This window comes from Etheostoma spectabile, chromosome 22 (genome assembly GCF_008692095.1).
Source record: "Etheostoma spectabile isolate EspeVRDwgs_2016 chromosome 22, UIUC_Espe_1.0, whole genome shotgun sequence".
Classification (NCBI taxonomy): domain Eukaryota; kingdom Metazoa; phylum Chordata; class Actinopteri; order Perciformes; family Percidae; genus Etheostoma; species Etheostoma spectabile.
In genome coordinates, this window is record NC_045754.1 from 3,697,342 (window position 1) to 3,718,804 (window position 21,463).

At 41.9% G+C, this 21,463-nt stretch overlaps 2 protein-coding genes across 3 annotated transcripts in view; both read left to right on the forward strand.

Annotated features, from left to right (window-relative positions):
* The window catches only part of LOC116672616 (acyl-coenzyme A thioesterase 9, mitochondrial), a 39,146-nt gene extending 30,113 nt beyond the window's left edge, over positions 1 to 9,033 (forward strand). For both annotated transcript variants that reach the window (XM_032504542.1, XM_032504543.1), the window contains 11 exons: positions 471 to 508; positions 604 to 687; positions 1,910 to 2,013; positions 2,214 to 2,287; positions 2,839 to 2,906; positions 3,531 to 3,642; positions 5,526 to 5,616; positions 7,275 to 7,360; positions 7,474 to 7,561; positions 8,224 to 8,374; positions 8,768 to 9,033. In XM_032504542.1, the coding sequence (XP_032360433.1) occupies positions 471 to 508; positions 604 to 687; positions 1,910 to 2,013; positions 2,214 to 2,287; positions 2,839 to 2,906; positions 3,531 to 3,642; positions 5,526 to 5,616; positions 7,275 to 7,360; positions 7,474 to 7,561; positions 8,224 to 8,374; positions 8,768 to 9,018 (1,147 nt within the window). In that variant the 3' untranslated portion in view covers positions 9,019 to 9,033. The remainder of the gene's footprint in view (positions 1 to 470; positions 509 to 603; positions 688 to 1,909; positions 2,014 to 2,213; positions 2,288 to 2,838; positions 2,907 to 3,530; positions 3,643 to 5,525; positions 5,617 to 7,274; positions 7,361 to 7,473; positions 7,562 to 8,223; positions 8,375 to 8,767) is intronic.
* A 2,283-nt stretch (positions 9,034 to 11,316) lies between these two features.
* LOC116672622 (pyruvate dehydrogenase E1 component subunit alpha, mitochondrial) overlaps positions 11,317 to 21,463 on the forward strand; it is an 11,465-nt gene continuing 1,318 nt past the window's right edge. Inside the window, exons 1-10 of the mRNA XM_032504549.1 lie at positions 11,317 to 11,538; positions 14,083 to 14,103; positions 14,870 to 15,019; positions 16,194 to 16,259; positions 16,404 to 16,577; positions 17,092 to 17,218; positions 17,650 to 17,741; positions 19,319 to 19,411; positions 19,940 to 20,095; positions 21,159 to 21,230. Coding sequence (XP_032360440.1) covers positions 11,332 to 11,538; positions 14,083 to 14,103; positions 14,870 to 15,019; positions 16,194 to 16,259; positions 16,404 to 16,577; positions 17,092 to 17,218; positions 17,650 to 17,741; positions 19,319 to 19,411; positions 19,940 to 20,095; positions 21,159 to 21,230 — 1,158 coding nt within the window. The 5' untranslated portion in view covers positions 11,317 to 11,331. The remainder of the gene's footprint in view (positions 11,539 to 14,082; positions 14,104 to 14,869; positions 15,020 to 16,193; positions 16,260 to 16,403; positions 16,578 to 17,091; positions 17,219 to 17,649; positions 17,742 to 19,318; positions 19,412 to 19,939; positions 20,096 to 21,158; positions 21,231 to 21,463) is intronic.

Genomic DNA, 21,463 nt, shown 5'->3' on the forward strand with positions numbered 1-21,463 from the left:
GTAAAAATATGCAATTATGAGAGTATACACATCACAATATAAATGTGTACATTCAATTACAACAATAATAAATAAAGGATAAATAACTAAATTGATGTAAGGAATAATATGCAGATTATTGGGATTTTAACTGCTTAATGATACAAACTATGACATCACATCACAGATTGCCTGCAGCCGCTTTAACAGGAAAGATGCTATCTGTACAGCAGCGTTATTCATGGTCACACACACACACACACACACACACCCACACCACCACACACCCCACACACACACCAAACACACACCACACACATAGATACATACATACACACAGACACATATACAAACACACATGCATATACAAACAGACGCACACACATATGCAAATACACACAAACATACACACACTCCTCTCTCTCTCTCTCTCTCTCCTCTCTCTCCCCCCCCCCCCCCCTCTCTTATCTCTAACTTGTGTCTCCTTGCAGGTTTGGGAGAATCCTGGAGGACTTGGACAGTTTAGCAGGTATCACTGGAGCACCTCCTCAGAGTGAGAGTTCAACACAGACAAACTAATAAAATAATACACCTTCTCCTTTGTCTCTCTCTCTCTCCCCTCAGTCCTCATCTCTTACTCTCACACCTACAATCCGACACTGAAGAAGTCTCCTCTGTCCATCGTCACCGCCCTGGTGGATAAGATCGGTAAAAGTTTCTCATATTTGAAGCGTTTGTTTTGTTTGGTTTTAACTAAGCAACAAGTTTTAGGTTGTTAGCTCGAAATGTCCAAATAAACCTCTACAAACATGCTTGTTTTGAATGCACCCTTACATGGTCAGGTGTGAGTCGTGTATGTCTTCTTTGTACAATCTTTGTATGATGCAAGTGAAGCTAAAACATCTGGAGCGCCCCCTGGTGGCGGGCTGCAGTATAGGTCGTAAAACTCCACGTTAGAGTAAAGGCCAAACTAAAAATGTCAAAGTACACGTCCACTAGAGTATTCCTGAAGATGGTTTCTGTCATTTTAGGTAGCTCAGGTCACGCTGATGTTTGTTCAAGTGTTAATGTTTCCGATCAGTATGGGTTTTATTAGTTATTGAGCTGAAACGTCATGATTAACAGTTGCGATTTGACTCAAAATTAGTCGGTGGGTGGACGAGCGGGACTGGAGATTTGGGCTTCAACTCTAAAGTGGGAGACGTGTCATCCATCTTTATATACAGTGCGTGTTTAGAGGCCGTTTTGTTGAAAGTAGTAGCTTTAATTTGGCTATCCGATGTCAACATCTATGCCCTTCTACCCAAACTCAAAATGTCCAAACAAACTTGTTGTAAAAGCACTGTTACATCAGAGTTGTGGAAGAACTATCGGGAACTTAACATCTACAACAGGTCTACAAAATGATTTTTTTCAGAAATTCTTCAGGGAAACCAAAACCCAAATGACTATTATAGTCTATACATGACTATTTCCAATTTATATTATATTACACTGACTCACTTAGCGTTTTAATGTTTCCAGATGTTTGATATCAGGACAATGAGCTGACAGAACTGACAAGTCGAACGTCGTCCAATCAGAACGGACCCGCCGCGGTGGCGTTTTTAATGAAGCTGTTCGTTTTATAGTCGACTCGGAAGAAAGCGAATGTTTTGACAATAAATTCCATAAACTCCATCAACACAACAGTATGTGGAGTAACACTGGACGAGCCCAATAACCCCTGAATAGTTCTCCTTGTTGTTAAATTGCTATGTGAGCGGCAGCCAACGGGGGTGCATTATGTCGGCAGGGTCATTTAAAGGCAACCGCGACTACATTATGCGTCTTCCCTATTTCTGAGACCGCCACAACAACATCAACATAAAGGAAACTCTGTTTAGTTTCACACTTCAGACGTTTTGTGTCTTGTGTTTTTGTCGGACAGACATGAGGCAGCATATAATCTATCCTGACTGCGACATCAAGTTCACCGGTCATGTGACGTGGGTGGGAAAGACTTCTATTGAAGCCAAGATGCACATGTCACAGGTAGACACACACACACACACACACACAGGTAGACACACACACACACACACACATTCATTCATTCATTCATGTACACATATACGTATGTGCTGACATTAACTTGTGATTGCTTGTGAGTGCAGTGCAGAAAAACTACCGAAATGACAACAAAGTTTTAGATTAGCAACAGGAGGAATCTCATCATGTGACTCCTCTTTCAGTACGTTAATGGAGCGTACACCCCGGTTCTGGATGCTACATTTGTCATGGTGGCCCGGGATCCAGAAAATAAGAGGTAGGACACTCAGTGGAAGCTCTTCAGAGAGTCTAAAGAGGGACATTTAGGCTACATCCACACTGCTAGACAACAAACATAACTTATACATAACTACATGTAACTTTATTGTAAAGAACAAAGAGTTAAATGAAACGAGGAGGTTTGTTTTGTCCGACCAACATAGTCCTAGTCTCAACAGTATTGCTGATACATTCAAATTATTGCATTGTTAAAAGGAAAAGAATGATGAAGATGAAAATGACTGAGTCTTCACAGGTAGACTCTCTTCTCTGTCTTCTCTTCTCAAGTTCACGTTCAAGTTTAAGACCTTTATTTGTCCGCAAGTAGCAAAAAATTTGAACCAAATGGGGGAATAAATACCACATTAAAAGTTTAAGTCCAGCCTAATGTGCAGACGTTACCTATTCTTTACAGAGTTGAGCAGAGAGATAGCAGAGGGGACAAAGGAGAATTTATATCTATTTCTCTCCTCTTCTCCCTTCTTCCTCCTTGTTGCTGTTTGTTCTCGCTAAACTATTCATTTTGCTTCTTCTTCTTCATGGTTTCAGGGCGGCTTTTGTAAATCCACTGAAGCCTGAAGGTCCAGAGGAGGAGAAGCTCTTCCAGGAAGGAGAAGGTCTGATATCTTGACATTGTCTTTAGTTAACCCTTGTGTTGTCTTCCCGTCAAAATTGAAAATCAACACTTTAGCTGACGCTTTTAATCAATGTTTTTAACTTTTTCTTACATTTTTTTCACTTTTTTTCACTGTTTGTCACTTTTTTAACATGTAACACTACGTAACACTAACTTGTTAATTTTAGTTTTCAGTTATTTTTGGAATTTATGGTCAAGAAACCTCATTTATAGGAAATTATACCTAATGTTTGAGTTAGAAAAGCAGAAATTAGGAATTATTGAGACTAAAACTAAATGAATGGATGTTGATGGACAATCACAGACTGGAATATGTCAACTTTTACTCAATACTATTTCAACAACACTTCCATTTGTTTTTAAAATGCTATAAAATTGAATAAGACCCAAAATTTATGAAAGTAGAGATTTGTAATAGCCAAAGACCGTTGTGTGGAATCAATCATGTTATTTTGGGTGTTAAAAAGAACATTTGATATAGGAAAATGGGTCAATTTGACCCGAGGACAACACAAGGGTTAAGATAAGATCCTGGTGTCTGCTTTACGCCAACCTTTGTCGTCCCTCGTGTCTCTGTGTTGTCTTTTTTTTGTGCGTTTTCCAGCCAACAAATCGCGGCGTGTGGATCTGAGCACCGCGTCGCTGCTGAAGGTGGCGCCCACAGACGAGGAGAGGAAGATCGTACACAGTCTGTTCCTCAACACGCTGGACACAAAGTAGGACTCAGCTTCTGGGACACTTAACCCTTGTGTTGTCTTCCCGTTAACCATGAACTTGTCCGTCGGGGTCAAAATTGAATTCTTTTGTGCTTTTCCGATGTTTTTGTCGCTTTTTCTGATTTATTTGTCACTTTTTCCAGCTTTTTAAAAACCTGTGCTGGTTTAATAACAGGTTTTACAGTTGTTCTTGGAATTTACGGTCAACAAACTTCATTTGTATCAAATTATACGTAAGTTTTTAGTTAAAAAGGCAGAAATTATGAATTATTATGAATTATTTGGACTAATAGTTGGACTAATAGTCCGGATACTGTTTTGAAACCATAAGAAAAAAATTCAATTAAATTCAAATTCAAATGCTATAAGATTAAATAAATAAATAAAAAAATTCAAATTTTACCTGAAGAATGTTGTATGGACTCATCCGTTATTTTTGGGCAATTTGCTTGAAAGAAATCCTTATTTCTGATATAAAACACCAAATGAGGTCAATAATAATAATCCTTGTTTATCTAAAAGTCTGATGTCTGAGGAATCGGTTTTATTGGTTGGAGTTAGTCACATTTAGGGACAAAATCGTATTATTTTTTTGTGTTGCAACATTTAAAACAAGACATGTACAGTCTGGAACATCGCCTACGAAGATTTTTGTCCTATAATATTTCAACAGTTTGGCTTTAACCCTTGTGTTTTCTTCCCATCAACCATCAACTTTTGGCGTTTTTTTTTCTATCCTTTTTTTTTTTTTAATTCATAGCCTAATTTCTCACGATATTATACAAAAACAATTTTTTTTTTAAGCCCTTTTTGTCATTTCTTTTCCAAGGTTTTGGGCACATTTTTAAAATGCCAAAAAATTCAATAAAACAATCAAAATTCGTCATTTTACCTGAAGAACATTGGAAGGCGTTCATGTTATTCTTAGGCAATTTGGTTGAAAGAAAGCCTGAAAGTTCCTGATATTAAAAATAAGAGAAAACGGGTCAACTTGGACATGAGGACAACACAAGGGTGAACACCTAATTGCTGTATGTTATACTAATGCTGCGTTCCAGACACAGTTATTATCTCGTAGAGTTACGACTTCAAGTCACAAGTCACGACTTGCTGGCGTTGCAGGTAAAGTCACGACAAACTCTTGTAGCTAGTGTTAGCGTTATCTAGCTGCTAGCTAACGTTGACGTTAGCTACCCAATAGCTGATACTAGCGATTTCTAGTCGGCAACACATTTTGGGCTTCATTTAATGAACATAATCTGTAGTAGTACACAATCATATGTGTATTGTTTTGATTACAATGTGTGGAATTACTTTCCATTGCCCATTTCTGTCTATTTCTCACAGCGTGTGTCATCAACAAGGGTCCCCATTGTTTTTTAAAGATTTCTTTGTTTTTTTAAAAAGATTTTTTGGGGGGGCTTTTCCCTTTTATTTTAATGACAGTGGATAGACATAAAAGGGGGAGAGAGATAGGGGATGACACGCAGCAAAGGGCAGCAGGTCGGATTTGAACCCCGGCTGCTGCAGGACTCAGCCAACATGGGGCAAACCCTCTTACTGGGTGAGCTAGAGGCCCCCCAGGGTTCCCCAGTATTGTTTAGATGTGTGTGTGAAACTGTAACTAAGAGTACAACGATCTGGTACGAGTTCACGAGTCATAAGTTACGGGTCTGACTGTCGTTCCAGGGCACTTTCACGGGTGGAAGGTTGTGAAAACACGAGTTACGGGTTGCCTGCAACGCAGCATTATTATCAGAGGATGTGGGAGCTTGCAGGGTTGTCCTCAGGCTGTGGTGTAATCATGAAGGTTTTTAATTGCTTTGTGTGTTATTTTAAGGTACAGTGTATTAAATATGTCTTTGTGTCTTCCTCTTCTGCAGGACGGTCAGTTTCCGCAGCAGAGTTCTTCCTCCAAACTCCTTGTGGATGGAAGACGCCAAAGTGAAAGGACTGGAGATCTGCCACCCTCAGGTGGGAGCAGGAAACAGCGTCTTCATGTCCTCTAACAGAGAAATTGTTGTTATTCTACCTTCATTATTTTTACTTTGACAGTGCTTTAAGTCTGGTTTTGTTTCTCACATTTGATGGAAACACCCCTGTGTGTTCAGTTTGTCCTTAAATCCACCCGCCACTAAAGCTGTGTTTCCATCAAACACTCTGGGTTAAGTACCTTCAGAACAGTAGGACACGTACTAACACTAGATATGTTTTGCATTTCGGACGAGGTCGTTATCTTCACTCGAGGAAAGTCACTGAACGCCACAATCTTCTGAACATAGTCATACTGAGAAGAATTGTGTGGAGCTTTGTAGAAACTCATTTGGCAACGGCTGTATGTAATGGACGTTCATAAATATCAAAAAGTTACACACTAGAGCTTTAAGCACGGTTCTATTGGTACCGGGCTCTTTTGGGGTACTATTTTCTCTAAATCCCAGGCCCAAGGTCATCTGTCTGGATCCTGTTGTTGGTGCTGATGGGCTGTTGACGTGTTACCTCTATAGCACTGCGTTTCCATCTCTATAGCTGCACGGACATCACACAGCCAGGTAGCTTATCCTGCAGCTCGAACCTACGTAGAACTGGTATAGTCTTCTTCTCCTTTTTTAAAAGATTTTTTATTTGGCATTTTAGGTCTTTATTGATAGGACAGCTCAAACATGCCGCAAAGGGCCACAAGAGAGCTACCCGGGCACCCCAACTCGTATGGTCTTAGCAGTGTAAAATGTCCTATTTATTAAAAAATATATATATTTTCATTTGTTGCAGTAGTAGTCCACGGCAAAGCGAAAGTACCGTAGCCCATGGAACAAAATCTCAATCAATTACTGACCTGGTTTGGGTTTTTTGCTCCTTTTTTCTCAATAGAATATTTTGGTTTTACTATCTGATTTGATCTGTTCAGATGAGTTATAAGCATCTTAAAACCTAAAAGGTTTGAAACTACTTCCTCTTTTAAAAAATCATCAATTTTGGCAAGTAAACTAAAATGTAAATATAATTATAAATTGTTACAGTATCACATTTGTCTAAAGAGAAGAACAACAATAACCTCCCCCTCCCCCCCCCCCCCCCCCCCCCTCAGCGTTTGCATTTATCTCTCCATCTTTGCACCTTGTGTCGTCCAGTTAGGGTTCGGAGGTTTCTGTGAGCAGCTCCCCTAAACAAATCATTTGCACCTCGTAGAATCCTTCTTTTGTTCAGTTGCGAGTGCATGTGCCCGCTGAATGTTGAACGGAGGCGTGCAGATTGGTTTCTACGTCCCATTCAGGATCTCAGGGCACTCGGGGCCGTTATGCGAATGCATCGATCCGGCTGCCGGAGGAACAGTAGCAACGCTAATCGGCAATACTCCTGGGGACAAAAGGCAGCTTTTTGCATAAAACAAATAGCTAAAACTAATGTATTTGGTTTTTCTAAATGTAATTGTATCATTAAATAACAGCCTATAGACATTTGCAGAGTAGGTTTTTGTAAAAGTGAAGGAATCATTTAAATGTTAGGAACCACAGAGTTTTATGGTGCAAGCTGTGGCCTATCACGGTGGCCGCTGATCCTCATTACTTCCCTGTTTTTTGTCTTGTTTGTGTGTGTGTGTGTGTGTGTGTGTGTGTGTGTGTGCACCCCAGGAGAGGAACATCTTCAACAGGATATTTGGAGGTTTTCTGATGAGGAAAGCCTACGAGTTGGGCTGGGCCAACGCCTGCTCCTTCGGGTGAGAGCCTTTTAAGAGGAGATGATGCTGCAGCGATAAAGTGCCTTATCCTTAAAAGCAGAATGTTGCTTTTTAAGATGTTAAAGTGTTTGTTTTCCCTCTCTGTGCTGCAGAGGATGTCGACCCAGTCTGGTAGCTGTTGATGATATCCTCTTCCAGAAGCCCGTGGACATCGGCTCGCTGCTGCTGCTCTCATCACAGGTTTGATTGTTTGAGGCACGCCGAAGGCTCGAGGCCACGTCCACACCACCACGTTTTCTTTTGCCATGTTCACGCCTCGGAGCCACGCTTCTCCGGTGTTTCTGAGCCCCTAAAACGGATCCATTTGGAAACACCGATGCCCCCGTTTTGGTTTGAAAACCCCGGAGTTCCTTTGTAGTCTGCACGGCACAAACAGAGTCCTATTAAGATCTTACGGAGCTTTCAACATCACAGAGTACGGTCTAGACCTGCTCTTTCATGAAAAGGGCAGTGAGATAACTTTTGTTGTGATTAAGCGCTATATAAATGATAAATTATCAGTTAGGTAGCTTACGTACCTTTCAGTAACAGCTCCGCCCCAATGTCGGTCCAAGCTAATCAATCCCTCTTATAGCTCTTATTTTTTTTCCCGCCATTGTTGTTCTTTCTCCATGTGAACGGTCACGTGATATGTGATGTCAGACGTGTTAATACAGACGGAGATCAGTTCTGCAGCTGGAGCTAAAACTCTCGCATGGACAGAGAGAGTTTTTGTTTCCAAACGCCGCTTAAAAAGGGAAACGTAGCGTGTGTGTGAGATAGTTTCTCAGTTATTGACCACATTGTGTGTGTGTGTGTGTGTGTGTGTGTGTGTTTGTGTGTGTGTGTGTGTGTATTTCCAGGTGTGTTACACACAGGGGAATCACATCCAGGTCCGAGTTCACAGCGAGGTGTTTGACCCTCTGACCCGCCAGCACAACACCACCAACGTCTTCCACTTCACCTTCGTATCTGACCGCGCCGTCCCCAACATCATCCCAAAGACATATGGAGGTGAGCACACACACACACACACACACACACACACAGACGGACGGACACACACACACACACACAGCGCCTATATGCAAATAATGTCCATTTCTCCCACTTTTCTTCCATCTGTTTTTCTTGCAATCTCAAATGATGTGTCAGTTGTTTTTGTTTTATCAGGATTTTTACTTATAGTGGATTCCTTCTTCCACTACCGGCCTTTTTATAGACACTGCATAGGGGGGGGGGGAATAATGGGTGAAATTGGGGCGGTTACTCTCAGGACAAAAGACAGAAATTAATGTTTTTTTATCCTTTGTTTTCATGGAAATAAAAGATAAAAAGATGACAAACCTTCTGACATCTTGCAGGTTGATGAAATCTTTGATGCTGTTGTTTGTGTTGTTGTGACAGAGTCGATGCTTTACCTGGACGGGAAGAGACACTTTAATCGACGTGGAGACCTGAACGCAAGATGTTGCTGCTGCCAAAACCTGTGTGTGGGTGTGTGTGTGTGTGTGTTGTGTGTGTGTGTGTGTGTGTGTGGGTGTGTGTGGTGTGTGGTGTGGGTGTGTGTGTGTTGTGTGTGTGTGTGTGTGTGTGGTGTGTGGGTGTGTGCGTGTGTGTGGCGTGTGTTTGTGAGAGGAGTGGGTGAGGATGTGTGAGTCGTGTGTGGAGAGAGAGTGTGTGTGTCTGTTGTGTGATAGAGAGTGTGGTGTGTGAGAGAGAGAGAGTCGTGTGTAAGAGATTGTTGTGGTGTGTGAAGAGAGGAGAGTCTGTGTGTAAGGAGAGTGTGGTGTGTGTGTGTGTGTGGTGTGTGTGTGGTGTGGTGTGTGTGAGAGAGAGAGAGTTCTGTGGTGTGGAGAAGAGAGGTGTGTGTGTGTTGTGTGTGTGTGTGTGGTTGTGAGAGGAGTGGAGTCTGTGTGTGTGTGAGAGAGAGTGGGTCTGGTGTGTGTGGAGAGTGTGTGAGTCTGTGTGTGTGTGAGAGAGAGTGTGTGTGGGTGAGAGCGAGAGTGTGTGGGTGAGTCTGTGTGTGTGTGTGTGTGAGTATGGAAGTCGGTGTGTGTGTGAGAGAGTGTTGTGTTGTGAGGAGAGAGTGTGTGTGTGTGTGTGTGTGAGAGAGAGTGTGTGTTGTGAGTGTGTGTGTGTGTGAGAGAGAGTGTGTGTGGTGTGTGTGAGTGTGTTGGTGTGTGTGTGTGAGGAGAGAGTGTGTGTATGGGAGTGTGTGTGTGAGAGAGAGTGTGTGTGTGTGTGTGTGTGAGTGTGTGTGTGTGTTGTTGTGAGAGAGAGAGTGTGTATGTGTGTGTGTGGTGGGTTGAGTCTGTGTGTGGTGTGAGAGTGTGGTGCCGGGCGGGTGAGAAGAATAAATGCACTTAATACAGTACACATCCTTTTTACATCACGCCTTGTTAAACCTTACAGATCTTGTATCATTTACTGAATATTTGTTTTACTCTTTTTTTTCTTTCTTTTTTCACAGTTGTAACCATGGTTACAACAACCAGGCGGCTCGTTAGACAGCCAGTCAGCGTTAACAACTTCTCAACATACAAACACGTTTTTATTATTATTATTATTATTAATAAACCTACTTTCTGGCCTTGTGATAACCTCATTTACTGCTGATTGCTTTGCAGTTTTTTTTATATCCCACGGCCGCTTATACGCACACGACCTCACCTTTACTTTTATTATTTTATTTGATGATGAACGCGGCGCTTTATTCTGAAAGTCTCGGGCTGCTGGGAGCGTTTTTCGGGGCCTTTATGTCGTGTATTCACTCAAATGCAATAAATGAATTCTTATTCATCCTGACTTCACAGTCGGCCTTGTGTCTTTTGCTTTCATTACGTTGTAAACAACAGACCGTTGGTGGGTACATTTAATTTAAAACTTAAAGGGAGCTTTTGTCAAAATTAAGGAAAAAGCCCAAGTGATGTAACGGTGACGTCATTGACGTTGAACTTTATTTATCACTGCAGCCAACACCGCCGGATGAGAGACACAATGAGACAGTTGGGAGATAATTTCTCATCATAAAAGAGATGTGACGATATACAAATATTTATTTCAGTACAAAAATATATTTTATATAAATCAAGCTCAATCGCGCGCATAAATAAATGAAGTGTCTATATGCACACATACACACATTTGTCACAGTTGTCTCTCTTTTTTACCTGTAGCACTTTGAGATCTATTGATGAAAAGTCCATTATAAATAAAATGTATTATCATTATTATTGTTATTGTTTGTGAGGTAATATCTCATCATAAAAGAGATGTGACGATATAGAAATATTTATTTCAGTACAAAAATATATTTTATATAAATCAAGCTCAATCATGTATATATATATAGTATATACACATGCACACATATATAATAAAGAATAAATATTTCACTTCTATTCTAACAGCTTATTCACAATATAATTTTTTAAATATAGAAGGTGCTTATCTGTAATGATTTTTTAGTATAACTAGAGAAGTTTGGTTTGCATAACTGTCAGAATCTCTCTATCTCTCTAAAACAATCTGAGTTTCTGTGTCACATCTTTGTAGTCAACTTCATTCCAACGTATTACCACTAGATTTCCACTTTTTTTTTTGAATTCATGATCATTAAACTTCATTTATATGAAATTCTACCAACTTTCCGTGTTAAAACCCCTCGGATATTATGAATATTATGTCAATGAATGTTTTGACCAATAACAATAATTATAATCACAGCCTTGTATCGTGTATGGAACCATCCGTGTTATTTTTTAAAAGGATCAATTTGGGCAATTTGGTTGAAATAAACCCCATATTTTGTTATACAGAAACTTGAAAACGTGAGGGTTAATTGTGTTTAATCTATTTTTTCTTTCAAGTTAATAAAAAAACAAAACAGCTATGTGTTCAATTTTTTACTTTTTATTAAATTACATTTTAAGATGCATTGGGCAGCTATATAAACCAAAGAGGAACCAATGTTCGGTGGAGTCAGTGTTCACCCGGGGGCCGTATTCCAGACGGACACTAACACGGCTTTAGCACTAGCAGCAGCAGCAGCAGCAGCAGCAGCGATTACCGTCCTCCGTTTTAATCCCTTCAGAGCCGGCTTGTACTTCAGTAGCATGAAAAACATGTTAACCATAATCTCTAACGCCCTTTGTAGGATCACTGGCAGGAATGTGGTGAGTGTTTTGGGGGTTAACGTCGAGCCGGGGGCCGCTACTCAGCGATGCTAACAACTAGCTAGCTAGCTAGCTAGCTAACCGGGTTTAGTTTGCCTTGGGGCTGACCTTGTTAGCATGTTAGCACCGTGGGCTAGCATCTCTGGCTTAGCATTTTGCGTGTGTGTGTGTGTGTGTGTGTGTGTGTGTGTGTGTGTGTGTGTGTGTGTGGGTGTGTGGTGTGTGTGTGTGTGTGTGTGTGTGTGTGTGTGTGTGTGTGTGTGTGTGTGTGTGTGTGTGTGTGTGTGTGTGTGTGTGTGTGTGTGTGTGTGTGTGTGTGTGTGTGGTGTGTGTGTGTGTGTGTGTGTGTGTGTGTGTGTGTGTGTGTGTGTGTGTGTGCATTTTAAACAACCATGGCTAAGCTAAGAAGCTACGAGACTCTCGGTGTCTTTATTTAACTTTCTGGCTATAATTGGTCTTTAATTAGTCCGTGTGTCTGTGATTGGGGGGGGAGGTGTCTTCCTAAAATAGCTTTTTGCTTATTGGGATGCACTGATTTGATCAATACTGACCAATATCGCGTTTTTAGGAAAAAAACAAAAGGCTACATTTAGGTTAGGTTTAGCCGAGAGAACAAAATAATACGATGACGACGATGATGATGATGATGATGGAGGAAATGTGACTGATGATAGTAACCGTCAGGACCGAGGCTGCAGCCGCGGTCCAGGTGTCACCACAGTCCAAGGACACCCTAAGTAACACTTGTGTTGTCCTCCAGGGTCAAAGACAGACACAAATTTGACATTTTTGCCCCTTTTTTCAGACTTTTTTTTTTTTAGGTTTCACAACCACCACTAGTTACTAGTTTTACTACTTTTTGGAATTCATGGTCAATAACCCTCATTAATATAGAATTATACCCAGTATTTGAGTTTTAAAAAAAAAAAGCAGAAATTATGAATTATTTAGTTTAATCATCATCATTTAATGGTTAAGATCTGAGGAATGAAAGTGATCAGTTGTATTTGCAAAGAGCGTTGGAAGGAATCCGTTTTTTTTTAATGCTAATTTGGTTCAAAAGAAACTCATATTTCAGATATAGACATTTTTTTTTAAAGGGTCAAATTTGACCCGAGGACAACGGGATTAAGTAGCATGTGTAAACTTGTACACAGTGAGTATTGAATTGGGAGAAAAAAGGGTTCGGTTAAAACTCATCGGTGCATCCATAATCACTGTGATTGGTCGATAGCAAAAGCGATCGCCTTGGCAACAGCATGTGGTCTGTGTTGTGGTGTGTTTGAGTGACAGCAGAGATCCCACAGTCTTGACTTATTTGGCGAACATCTCGCTCTAATTGGATGAAACCAGATTGCATGTATACTTTGAATGAGGATACTAATGATATTTAGTTTTAGACTAAAAACCAAACTGAGACTGGAGGAACTCGGTCCGTGTACTTAGCGGCCAACGGATTTTCGTTTTGAAAAGAAAAAAACTAAAACGAAAAACAGCCAGTTTCCCAATTACCATTTGGGTAATTGGGAATTGGGGTAATTACCAATTACCACCCGTTTTTTGTTTTGATATTAAAAAACGAAAAACAATCTCGTTATCCGATTTTCTTTGAGTTAATGGATGGAAACCGGAAAATAAAATACGGGCGTATACGTCTCATTTCTCAATTTTACAACGATCGGCGAGCTCGACGGTCAGCAGGGGGCGCCCATGCCGCAACTTTGGGCTTCTTTTGATGTAAAGTTGCTTAAACATATTGGTGGTTGCGGGTCACGTTTTTTGGGCTTGTTACTAGAGTGTAGTTGCTTATTTGGGCTTGTTCCCAGCTCCACAACAAGTTGTCAGAGGTATTTTCTATATGTTAATTAAACGTAGGAGGTTGTCTTGCCTGTTCCCTTGGTCCCGCCCCTTTCCCCATACACACCGGAGACAGCAGCGTTATGTCCCGCCACTCCGTTCTAAATTGGCTCGGACTCAGATGGCAACGGTACCAGCCAATCAGAGGCAGAGAAGGCAATCTGTTTTTTTCTGGTTAGGAAAATGCGCGAGTACGAGGGACGGCGACCGGACTGTGGCAGAGTTTTGGAGGAAAGCCTCTGCTGACCGTGCGAGCTCGCAGGAGTGACTTTCGGATCACAAAAAAAATCATTGTAAAATTGAGAAATGAGACGTATACACCCAGTATTTTATTTTCCGGTTTCCATCCATTAACTCATCAAAGAAAATCGGATAACGAGATTGTTTTTCGTTTTCCGTTTTTTTAATATCAAAACAAAAACGAAAAACGGGTGGTTTTTCGTTTTTTTGTTTTATTCCTTTCAAAACGAAAACCCGTTGGCCGCTAAGAACACGGACCGAACTCTTGTTGTTTTACAGCTTTGTGTTGTGAAAGCAGAACTCTTTGCGTTCGCTCTCCTGCTGCCACTCCCTCTTCATTCACTCTCTCACACACATGCACAACAATCCCTATTCATGTCTTGCTTTTCTCCCTCCTCTCCCCCCTTGTCCCCCCCCCCCCCCCCCCCCCCCCCGCCTGCACCCTAGGGAGCCCAAACAGTGTCTGAGGTAAGCAGCTCGTTGCCCTGCTGATGGTTTTGGTCTGTAGGTCCGGTCCGGTCCTACGCTTCCTTCTGAACCAGGAAAACACATAAGATCTTACATTAGTGTTCCTCTTACTTAGAATGCAGCTAATCAAGACCTTAACTGTTTTTAGTTTAATTTTCCTCTCTTAATTATTTGGTTTTATTTGCAAATGGTCATTTCAAACATCAATCTTGTGTTTTGTGTTTTTTATTTTCTTCACAAAATTATGTTAATCGTAGCATAATCTGCTACGCTGTGATAGCACGGTTTCAAGCCTATGTCTGTCTTTTATTTTGAGATTACATGCATGCATACGTACGTATGTACGTACACACACCCCTATTTTATTTAACTTCCTCCACCCCCCCCCCCCCATATAGATTTTGTGAGCTGTTCCTGGATAAAATTACATGAATCAAAAGGGGGAAAAATTGTGTGAAATACCCAGATGTTTACAGGACAAATGCCTAAATACAAACGTCAAACATTCAAAATGTTGTGCCCATTTTTAAAAATCTATAGATATCTGTCTCCTGTGTAGGTGTAGACGCTGTTGGGCTGGTGCCAGACTCCATGTACATGTCTCTGCTTGTCTTAGCCTCTGGAAGTCATCGTGTGTGTGTGTGTCCATTCTCCGTTTAGCCGCTGCTGTTCTCACCTGTAGACGTCTCCTCACCTGTAGGCTCTGTAGAGCTCCCCTGGCGGTGCGGTGCTCTGCTCTGATTGGTTGGCTCCTGTGTTCCCCCAGTTGCTGATTGACCTGTCAGAGTACGTCAGTGTAACGTCGCCGGCGGCAGCGGCGCCCGCCTTGGCACAGGCCCAACGGCAACCACCCAAACCTCCACCAGTCAGTACTAGAGCGTTAGTTAGCGGCCAGACCGACCAGCCAGACGCACCAGTAAGAACACGAGCTGCATCCTTCCTGTGTTTCTGATCACTAACAGGTGGGGGGGGGGGGACTTTAACTTGTGTGTTTACAAGCCACTGTGGCTGCTTTTTAATAACCGCGATTGGCACTGCACCTTTAATTTCTCGGTCTTTTTATATCTTTTGGTTTTTATTTCTGGGAAATGGATGAAATCATAAAATGTCCGATATGGAAAATCTCGTCTTTTGTGAACAGAAAATCCCGTTTGTCTTGGAGTCACCTGTCTTTTATCATTTCATGCATTCACTGTAAAAAACTAAATCTGCTACTAACAATTACTCATTTCTATCTATGAATGTTATTATTTTTTTCTGGATTCATACTATCTTCATTGTATAGTCTAAATATGTCAAATCACAGATTTCCTGAGCACATGCCAACATTTTCAGAACATTTCTTACTCTGTTTGACCCAAAACTTTAAAATCACAAAGAGACAAAGCAGAGAGAAGCTCTGTTTTATGGGCGGGGTTGTTATCGGGTGGTAAGAGCCTGAACAGCTGTGTGCTGAGAAAGGAGCTGATAAACGGGTTTTTTTTTTTTTTAATTTATATTTAGTCCCCTGAGCTCCGTCCAGCTCTCGCTGGATTTCCTTTTCATCGCAGATGCAGAAAACGACAGTCTGCACCAATCGCTGACTAAGGGTGTTTCCTTCCCACCTTTTTGTTTCGGATCAGTGTGGTGAGCGCTGAAGGGGTAACAGAGAAAGCGGGGGGGGAGAAATGGATCGGTTCTTCGTACCAATTATAACTTTTGACAATTGAAATTCAAACTGAGCTGGAGTGCTTGTTGGATACAAGGCTTTTTGAACAACTCAGCTGGTGTTATTCTCCCACCCTGTTACTGAATTCCCCTACATCACAGACCACTGTTGTAATCCTGTCCAGATTCTAGTCACCCCCCCCCCCCCCCCCCCCCCCCCCCCCCCCAGGTGACCCCCCTCCCCCCCAAACATGATCACCAACACCTCTTAGACCCACTTACCTTCCACCACCACCTGCTGTGAAGAGGTGTGGGTGTGTGTCTTTTGTTGCTTGGGTGTGTGTCGGTGTGTGTCTTTTGTTGCTTGGGTGTGTGTCTTTTGTTGCTTGGGTGTGTGTGTGTGTCTTAATGAATAAAGTTTGAGGTTTGTCTTTGGTCGCCAGGGTACCAGAGTCGTGGTTTCCCGCTCCTTTGCTGACTTCACATCTCAGGCGACCTTTGACATCAAGGTAAGCCAAACAATTTTTTTAATGCTACACACTCGGCTGGGAGTAATCGCCATTTTAATTTTGTGAGACGCAACAGGTCAGGAGCCATTTTTTTTCTAAACCATTAAATAAAAGAGAGTTCTCCCGGTCGTTCTCTCTCCGTAGAAATGCGACGTGCACCGTCTGGAGGAGGGTCCCCCGCTGAAGGCGGAGCTGACCCGGGACCAGGGGCTGCAGTATTACCGCGTCATGCAGACCGTGAGGCGCATGGAGCTGAAAGCCGATCAGCTCTACAAGCAGAAGATCATCAGGGGCTTCTGTCACCTGTATGATGGACAGGTGAGACCACACAGGAAGGTCCAGATTAGGGATGTTGTAGCAAACGCCCAGCCAGATGATGGTAAAGCGTACTGACGTTTCCAGAAGCCTTTATTTATGTTCACAAATCTAGTTTATCCTGCCGTACACCTTCATCCGTAAACCACCGTGAGAGCTACAGGACAGATACCGAACATTTAAATTAGCTCTTACAGATACATGTTACCCAAAATCACATTGAACAATCAAAAACAAACTACCTCGTTCCAGCTAGGTGCTTGATCATTGTCCTTTAGAGCCGTACATAGTTACCGAGCGACATGTTTCCCTCCTTACTTCCGTGTGTGCATCTTACAAACTAGTCCCCCCCCTTTGTATACACAAGTTGGATTAGCCCATTATCGAACCCTTCTTCTGTGATTTCACTGTAAAACACCGCAGTTACAGGCTGTTACACTCTGCAGCCTCACTCCTTACATCAAATAGTTGTTTTGTGAGCTACAGCCCAGTTCTTCTTCTTCTTCTTCTTCTGCAGGAAGCGTGTGCCGTGGGCATCGAGGCGGCCATCAACCCCTCGGATCACCTGATCACCGCCTACCGCGCCCACGGGTACACGTACACCCGCGGCATCGCCGTCAAAGAGATCCTGGCCGAGCTCACAGGTGAGAGGGAAGTTTTTTTTGTTTGTTTTTAAAACTTTTTATTGGTTTTCTTTTAATATAGAAACATACAGTATGTGCCATCTGGGCATGGAACACATGACATAACATGACGGGAGGATCTGTGCGTCAAGTCAAACAGCCGTTACCGTCATCATGCATAAAGAAAATGTAAAGATGCTGTTTGAAGATAGGGGGGTTCTTGATTTAGGATTCAACATGACAAAAGGAGGATTTGAGCACCAAGTAAAACAGCAGCTGAACACAAGCACATCACAAAATAAAATGATAAAGATACTGCACAAGAATAGAGGGGGGAAAAACAATTCTTATTAAAAGAATTTCAACCTTATTTTAGAGGGAAGCTAAAGAGTGGATGAATTGTACCTTTTGACACGCCTGCTGAGCCGTCCCTCCTCTTCCCTCCTCCTCAGGGCGTAGAGGGGGCGTGGCCAAAGGGAAGGGAGGCTCGATGCACATGTACGCTCCGCATTTCTACGGCGGCAACGGCATTGTGGGAGCACAGGTAAACGCACAGCACAGGAAACCGCTGCAGAAATATTCTGCTCCAACAGGGAGGAGAGGGGGAGAGGGGGAGAGCTCAAATGAGCAAAGTGGAAGTTGGTAAAGGCCACACCCACATCCTCCTACTGAGACAAAAATGGCACATACTAAGAAAAGCTCATTGTGGGACGGGCTCCAGTGGCTGGAATTCTGCACAAAGGCAGAATTTTGGGAAAGAGACTTCAGATCCAGTATTAGGTGAGCACTTAGGTCTATATAAAGAGACTTCAGATACAGTATTAGGGGACCACTAACGGTTCTATATAATAAGAGATTTCCAGATACAGTCATATTAGGGGACCACTAAGGTTCTATAAAGAGACTCAGATACAGTATAGGGGACACTAAGGTCATATAAAAGAGACTTCAGATACAGTATTAGGGACCACTAAGGTCTATATAAAAGAGATTCAGATACAGTATTAGGGACCACTAAGGTCTATATAAAAGAGACTTCAGATACAGTATTAGGACCACTAAGGTCTATTAAAGAGACTTCAGCTACCGTATAGGGACCACTAAGGTCTAATAACAAGAGACTTCAGATACAGTATTAGGGACCACTAAGGTCTATATAAAAGAGACTTAGATACAAGATAGGACTAAGGTCTATATAAAAGAGACTTCGAGTACAGTATTAGGACCACTAAGGTCTATATAAAAGAGACTCAGATACAGTATTAGGACCACTAAGGTCTATATAAAAGAGACTTCAGATACAGTATTAGGGACCACTAAGGTCTATATAAAAGAGGACTTCACGAGATCCGTATTAGGACCACTAAGGTCTATATAAAGAGACTTCAGATACAGTATTAGGGGACACTAAGGTCTATATAAAAGACATTCAGATACAGTATTAGGGGACCAATAAGGTCTATATAAAGAGACTTCAGATACAGTATTAGGGACCACTAAGGTCTATATAAAGAGACTTACAGATACAGTATAGGGGACCACTAAGGTCTAATAAAAGAGACTGCAGATACAGTATTAGGGGACCACTAAGGTCTATAAAGAGCCTTCAGATACAGTATTGAGGGACCATAAGGTCTATATAAAAGCATTCAAACAGCACATGTCATGGGACTTTTTTTTTTTTTTTTTTTTTTTAAGGCAAGCTAAGAAAAAATTAAAGCAAACAACAAAACGATGCTTACTAGACATTTGGATAACTCTGCACAGGAATGTCAACCTTTCAAGAAAACCGTTTTTCCAATAGAGAACAAATCTCTTAACCAGCTGAGCCTTAATACTTTCTACCAAAGTGAACTCTTTCAACTTTATCAGAGAAATATAAACTGCAGGCTTGATAATTTAGGTAAAGCTATAGTGTGTACTTTGTCGCCCCCGTGAGGAATTCTAAGTAATGACTACAAAACTGTTGGTGCGTCCACATGAGAGAACGAGTTTTCCAAAACTTTTAACCTCTTGTGTCTCAAATTTTAAACTCTCTGTGCAAACAGACTTCGACTGAGGCTGAATGAAAGGCGGTGGGGTTGTTTACGGGACATTTGGATAATGCTGTGACTTGTCCAGGTTCCTTTAGGCGCCGGCATCGCCCTGGCCTGCCAGTACCAAGGCAACAATCAGGTGTGTGTCGCCCTCTACGGAGACGGGGCAGCCAATCAGGTAACCATCCCACAGAGCTTAGAGCTTGTTACTGTTATATAATACCTCATAGGACACTGGAAGCTGTGCAATTTCATTCATACAGTGCAATATTTAATACATTAACCTTTCCATTACTGTGCAATGTTTATTTATTTGGTATTAGTACTTAATCATTTCATTTCATCACTGTGTAATATTATTTAATTGTTAACACTTATCTATGTTTACACAATGTGTATTCAAGCTGATTTATATATGTATACAGTTGCACTCAGGACTGTGCACCAGCACCCCCCGCCCCTCTCTTTTTTTTTTCTCTGCACTACCTACACTTTATATTTTTGATATTTTATACTGATATCTTCTTTTTTTTTGTGTCAACGCTGTAAAGGGATTGCTTTAATCTCGTTGCACAAATACCGTGTACTTGTGTATAATGACAATAAAGTCATTCTATTCTATTCTATTCAAAAATCCCAGAATATATGAATATGGAGACCTTTTGCTCAACCCAACCCCCGTGTCTGTTCTCTCTGCTCAAACCAGGGTCAGCTGTTTGAGTCGTTCAACATGGCCGCCCTGTGGAAGCTACCGTGCATCTTCACCTGCGAGAACAACCAGTACGGCATGGGCACGTCGGTGGAGAGGGCGTCGGCCAGCACCGACTACTACAAGAGAGGAGACTTCATCCCGGGAATCAGAGTGAGACAGGCATACAGCGGGGACACGAAGCGGGGGTTATAGCTCGGGGTCTTGGGGCGGTAGCTGCAGCGTGTCCTCTGGACCGTACGCTGCAGCGGGCCCGTACGGACCTAGACTAGAACGGGACGAGGCTTACGGTCCGCCCTGGCAGTTGCAGGTGTGAGCCTCCATACAGCTGTCTGACGCTCATGTATGATACTGCACACAGATGTTCCCCCGTCAGAGGTTTCCTATCATATCTGATGTTTCTGGGTTCTGATATTCCTGCTGCATTAATGGGTATTTTCCTGCTGTAGATGTGGTTAAAGTTGTGCTCATTTCCTTTTGAATATTGTTGGTTAGTTTAATTTACAGCAGTGCATCATTCTATCTCTAAAAAAAAAAGGCTTTTTAAGGACTTTATCTAGCTTAAGTAGTAGTACTAGGGTATTGCTAAATGCTGTTTTTTTTAGGCTGATAGAGATTAGTAGTTAATGAAACTGATATATTTACAACCGACATGCATTTACAGTGAAAATGAAAATCTTTAAGTGAAAATTGATATTTTGGAAAGCTACAAACTCAAACACAAAACTTTGTTTAAATGCTTTCAGTAGTTATTAAATGAGAAACTTTCAACCTAATAACAGTAACAGAGTCAGACTCAGTGGGGAGTGGAGCCGACGCAGAGGGACGGACCGAGCTGTAGCCGAGCCAAAAGTAGAACACTTTTTTTTAAATTTACTGGTTATCAGGCAATCAATACGGCGATACAGATCATCTGCAAACTGCCTGATAATCATCCCTCTGTCCCTAATAGGAACATTATCAGTTCATCACAAACATTCAACATCAACACATCTGGAGATGCATGGTTTTCACTGGACAGGAAGCAAAAACTGTCATCGGAAATTATCTTTATTTTTAACATATAGCTGCGTCTGCACTAGGATCTTAAAATAAAACGACACAACGGTCCAATCTGCTGGTTTTGAACCTAAAGGCTGTTAACGTCTCGTGAAGCGTAGTGGCAAAGTGCTTAATGTCCCTGCTAGTTTTGACCCGTTGTTTCTTGGTCTCGCAGGTGGACGGGATGGACGTCCTGTGTGTCCGAGAGGCGTTCAAGTTCGCTGCAGAGCACTGCAGATCTGGAAAGGTGAGCTGAGCTGTGTGAAGAGACACGACGTCGGGAGATTAAATCAGAAACGCAGGGAACTGGTGGAGAATTTAGTGATGTATTCTGGACAAGTTCACCAAAAAGTATTGGTTGTTCTCTTCAGTGAAGGACACAACTTCCATGAATCCTCTTCTCCTTCTGTGCCTCGTATTATTCTCTGATCACATGACTGTTTCTTGAAGCTAGCCTGAATCTCCCTGTAGCAGTTTTTT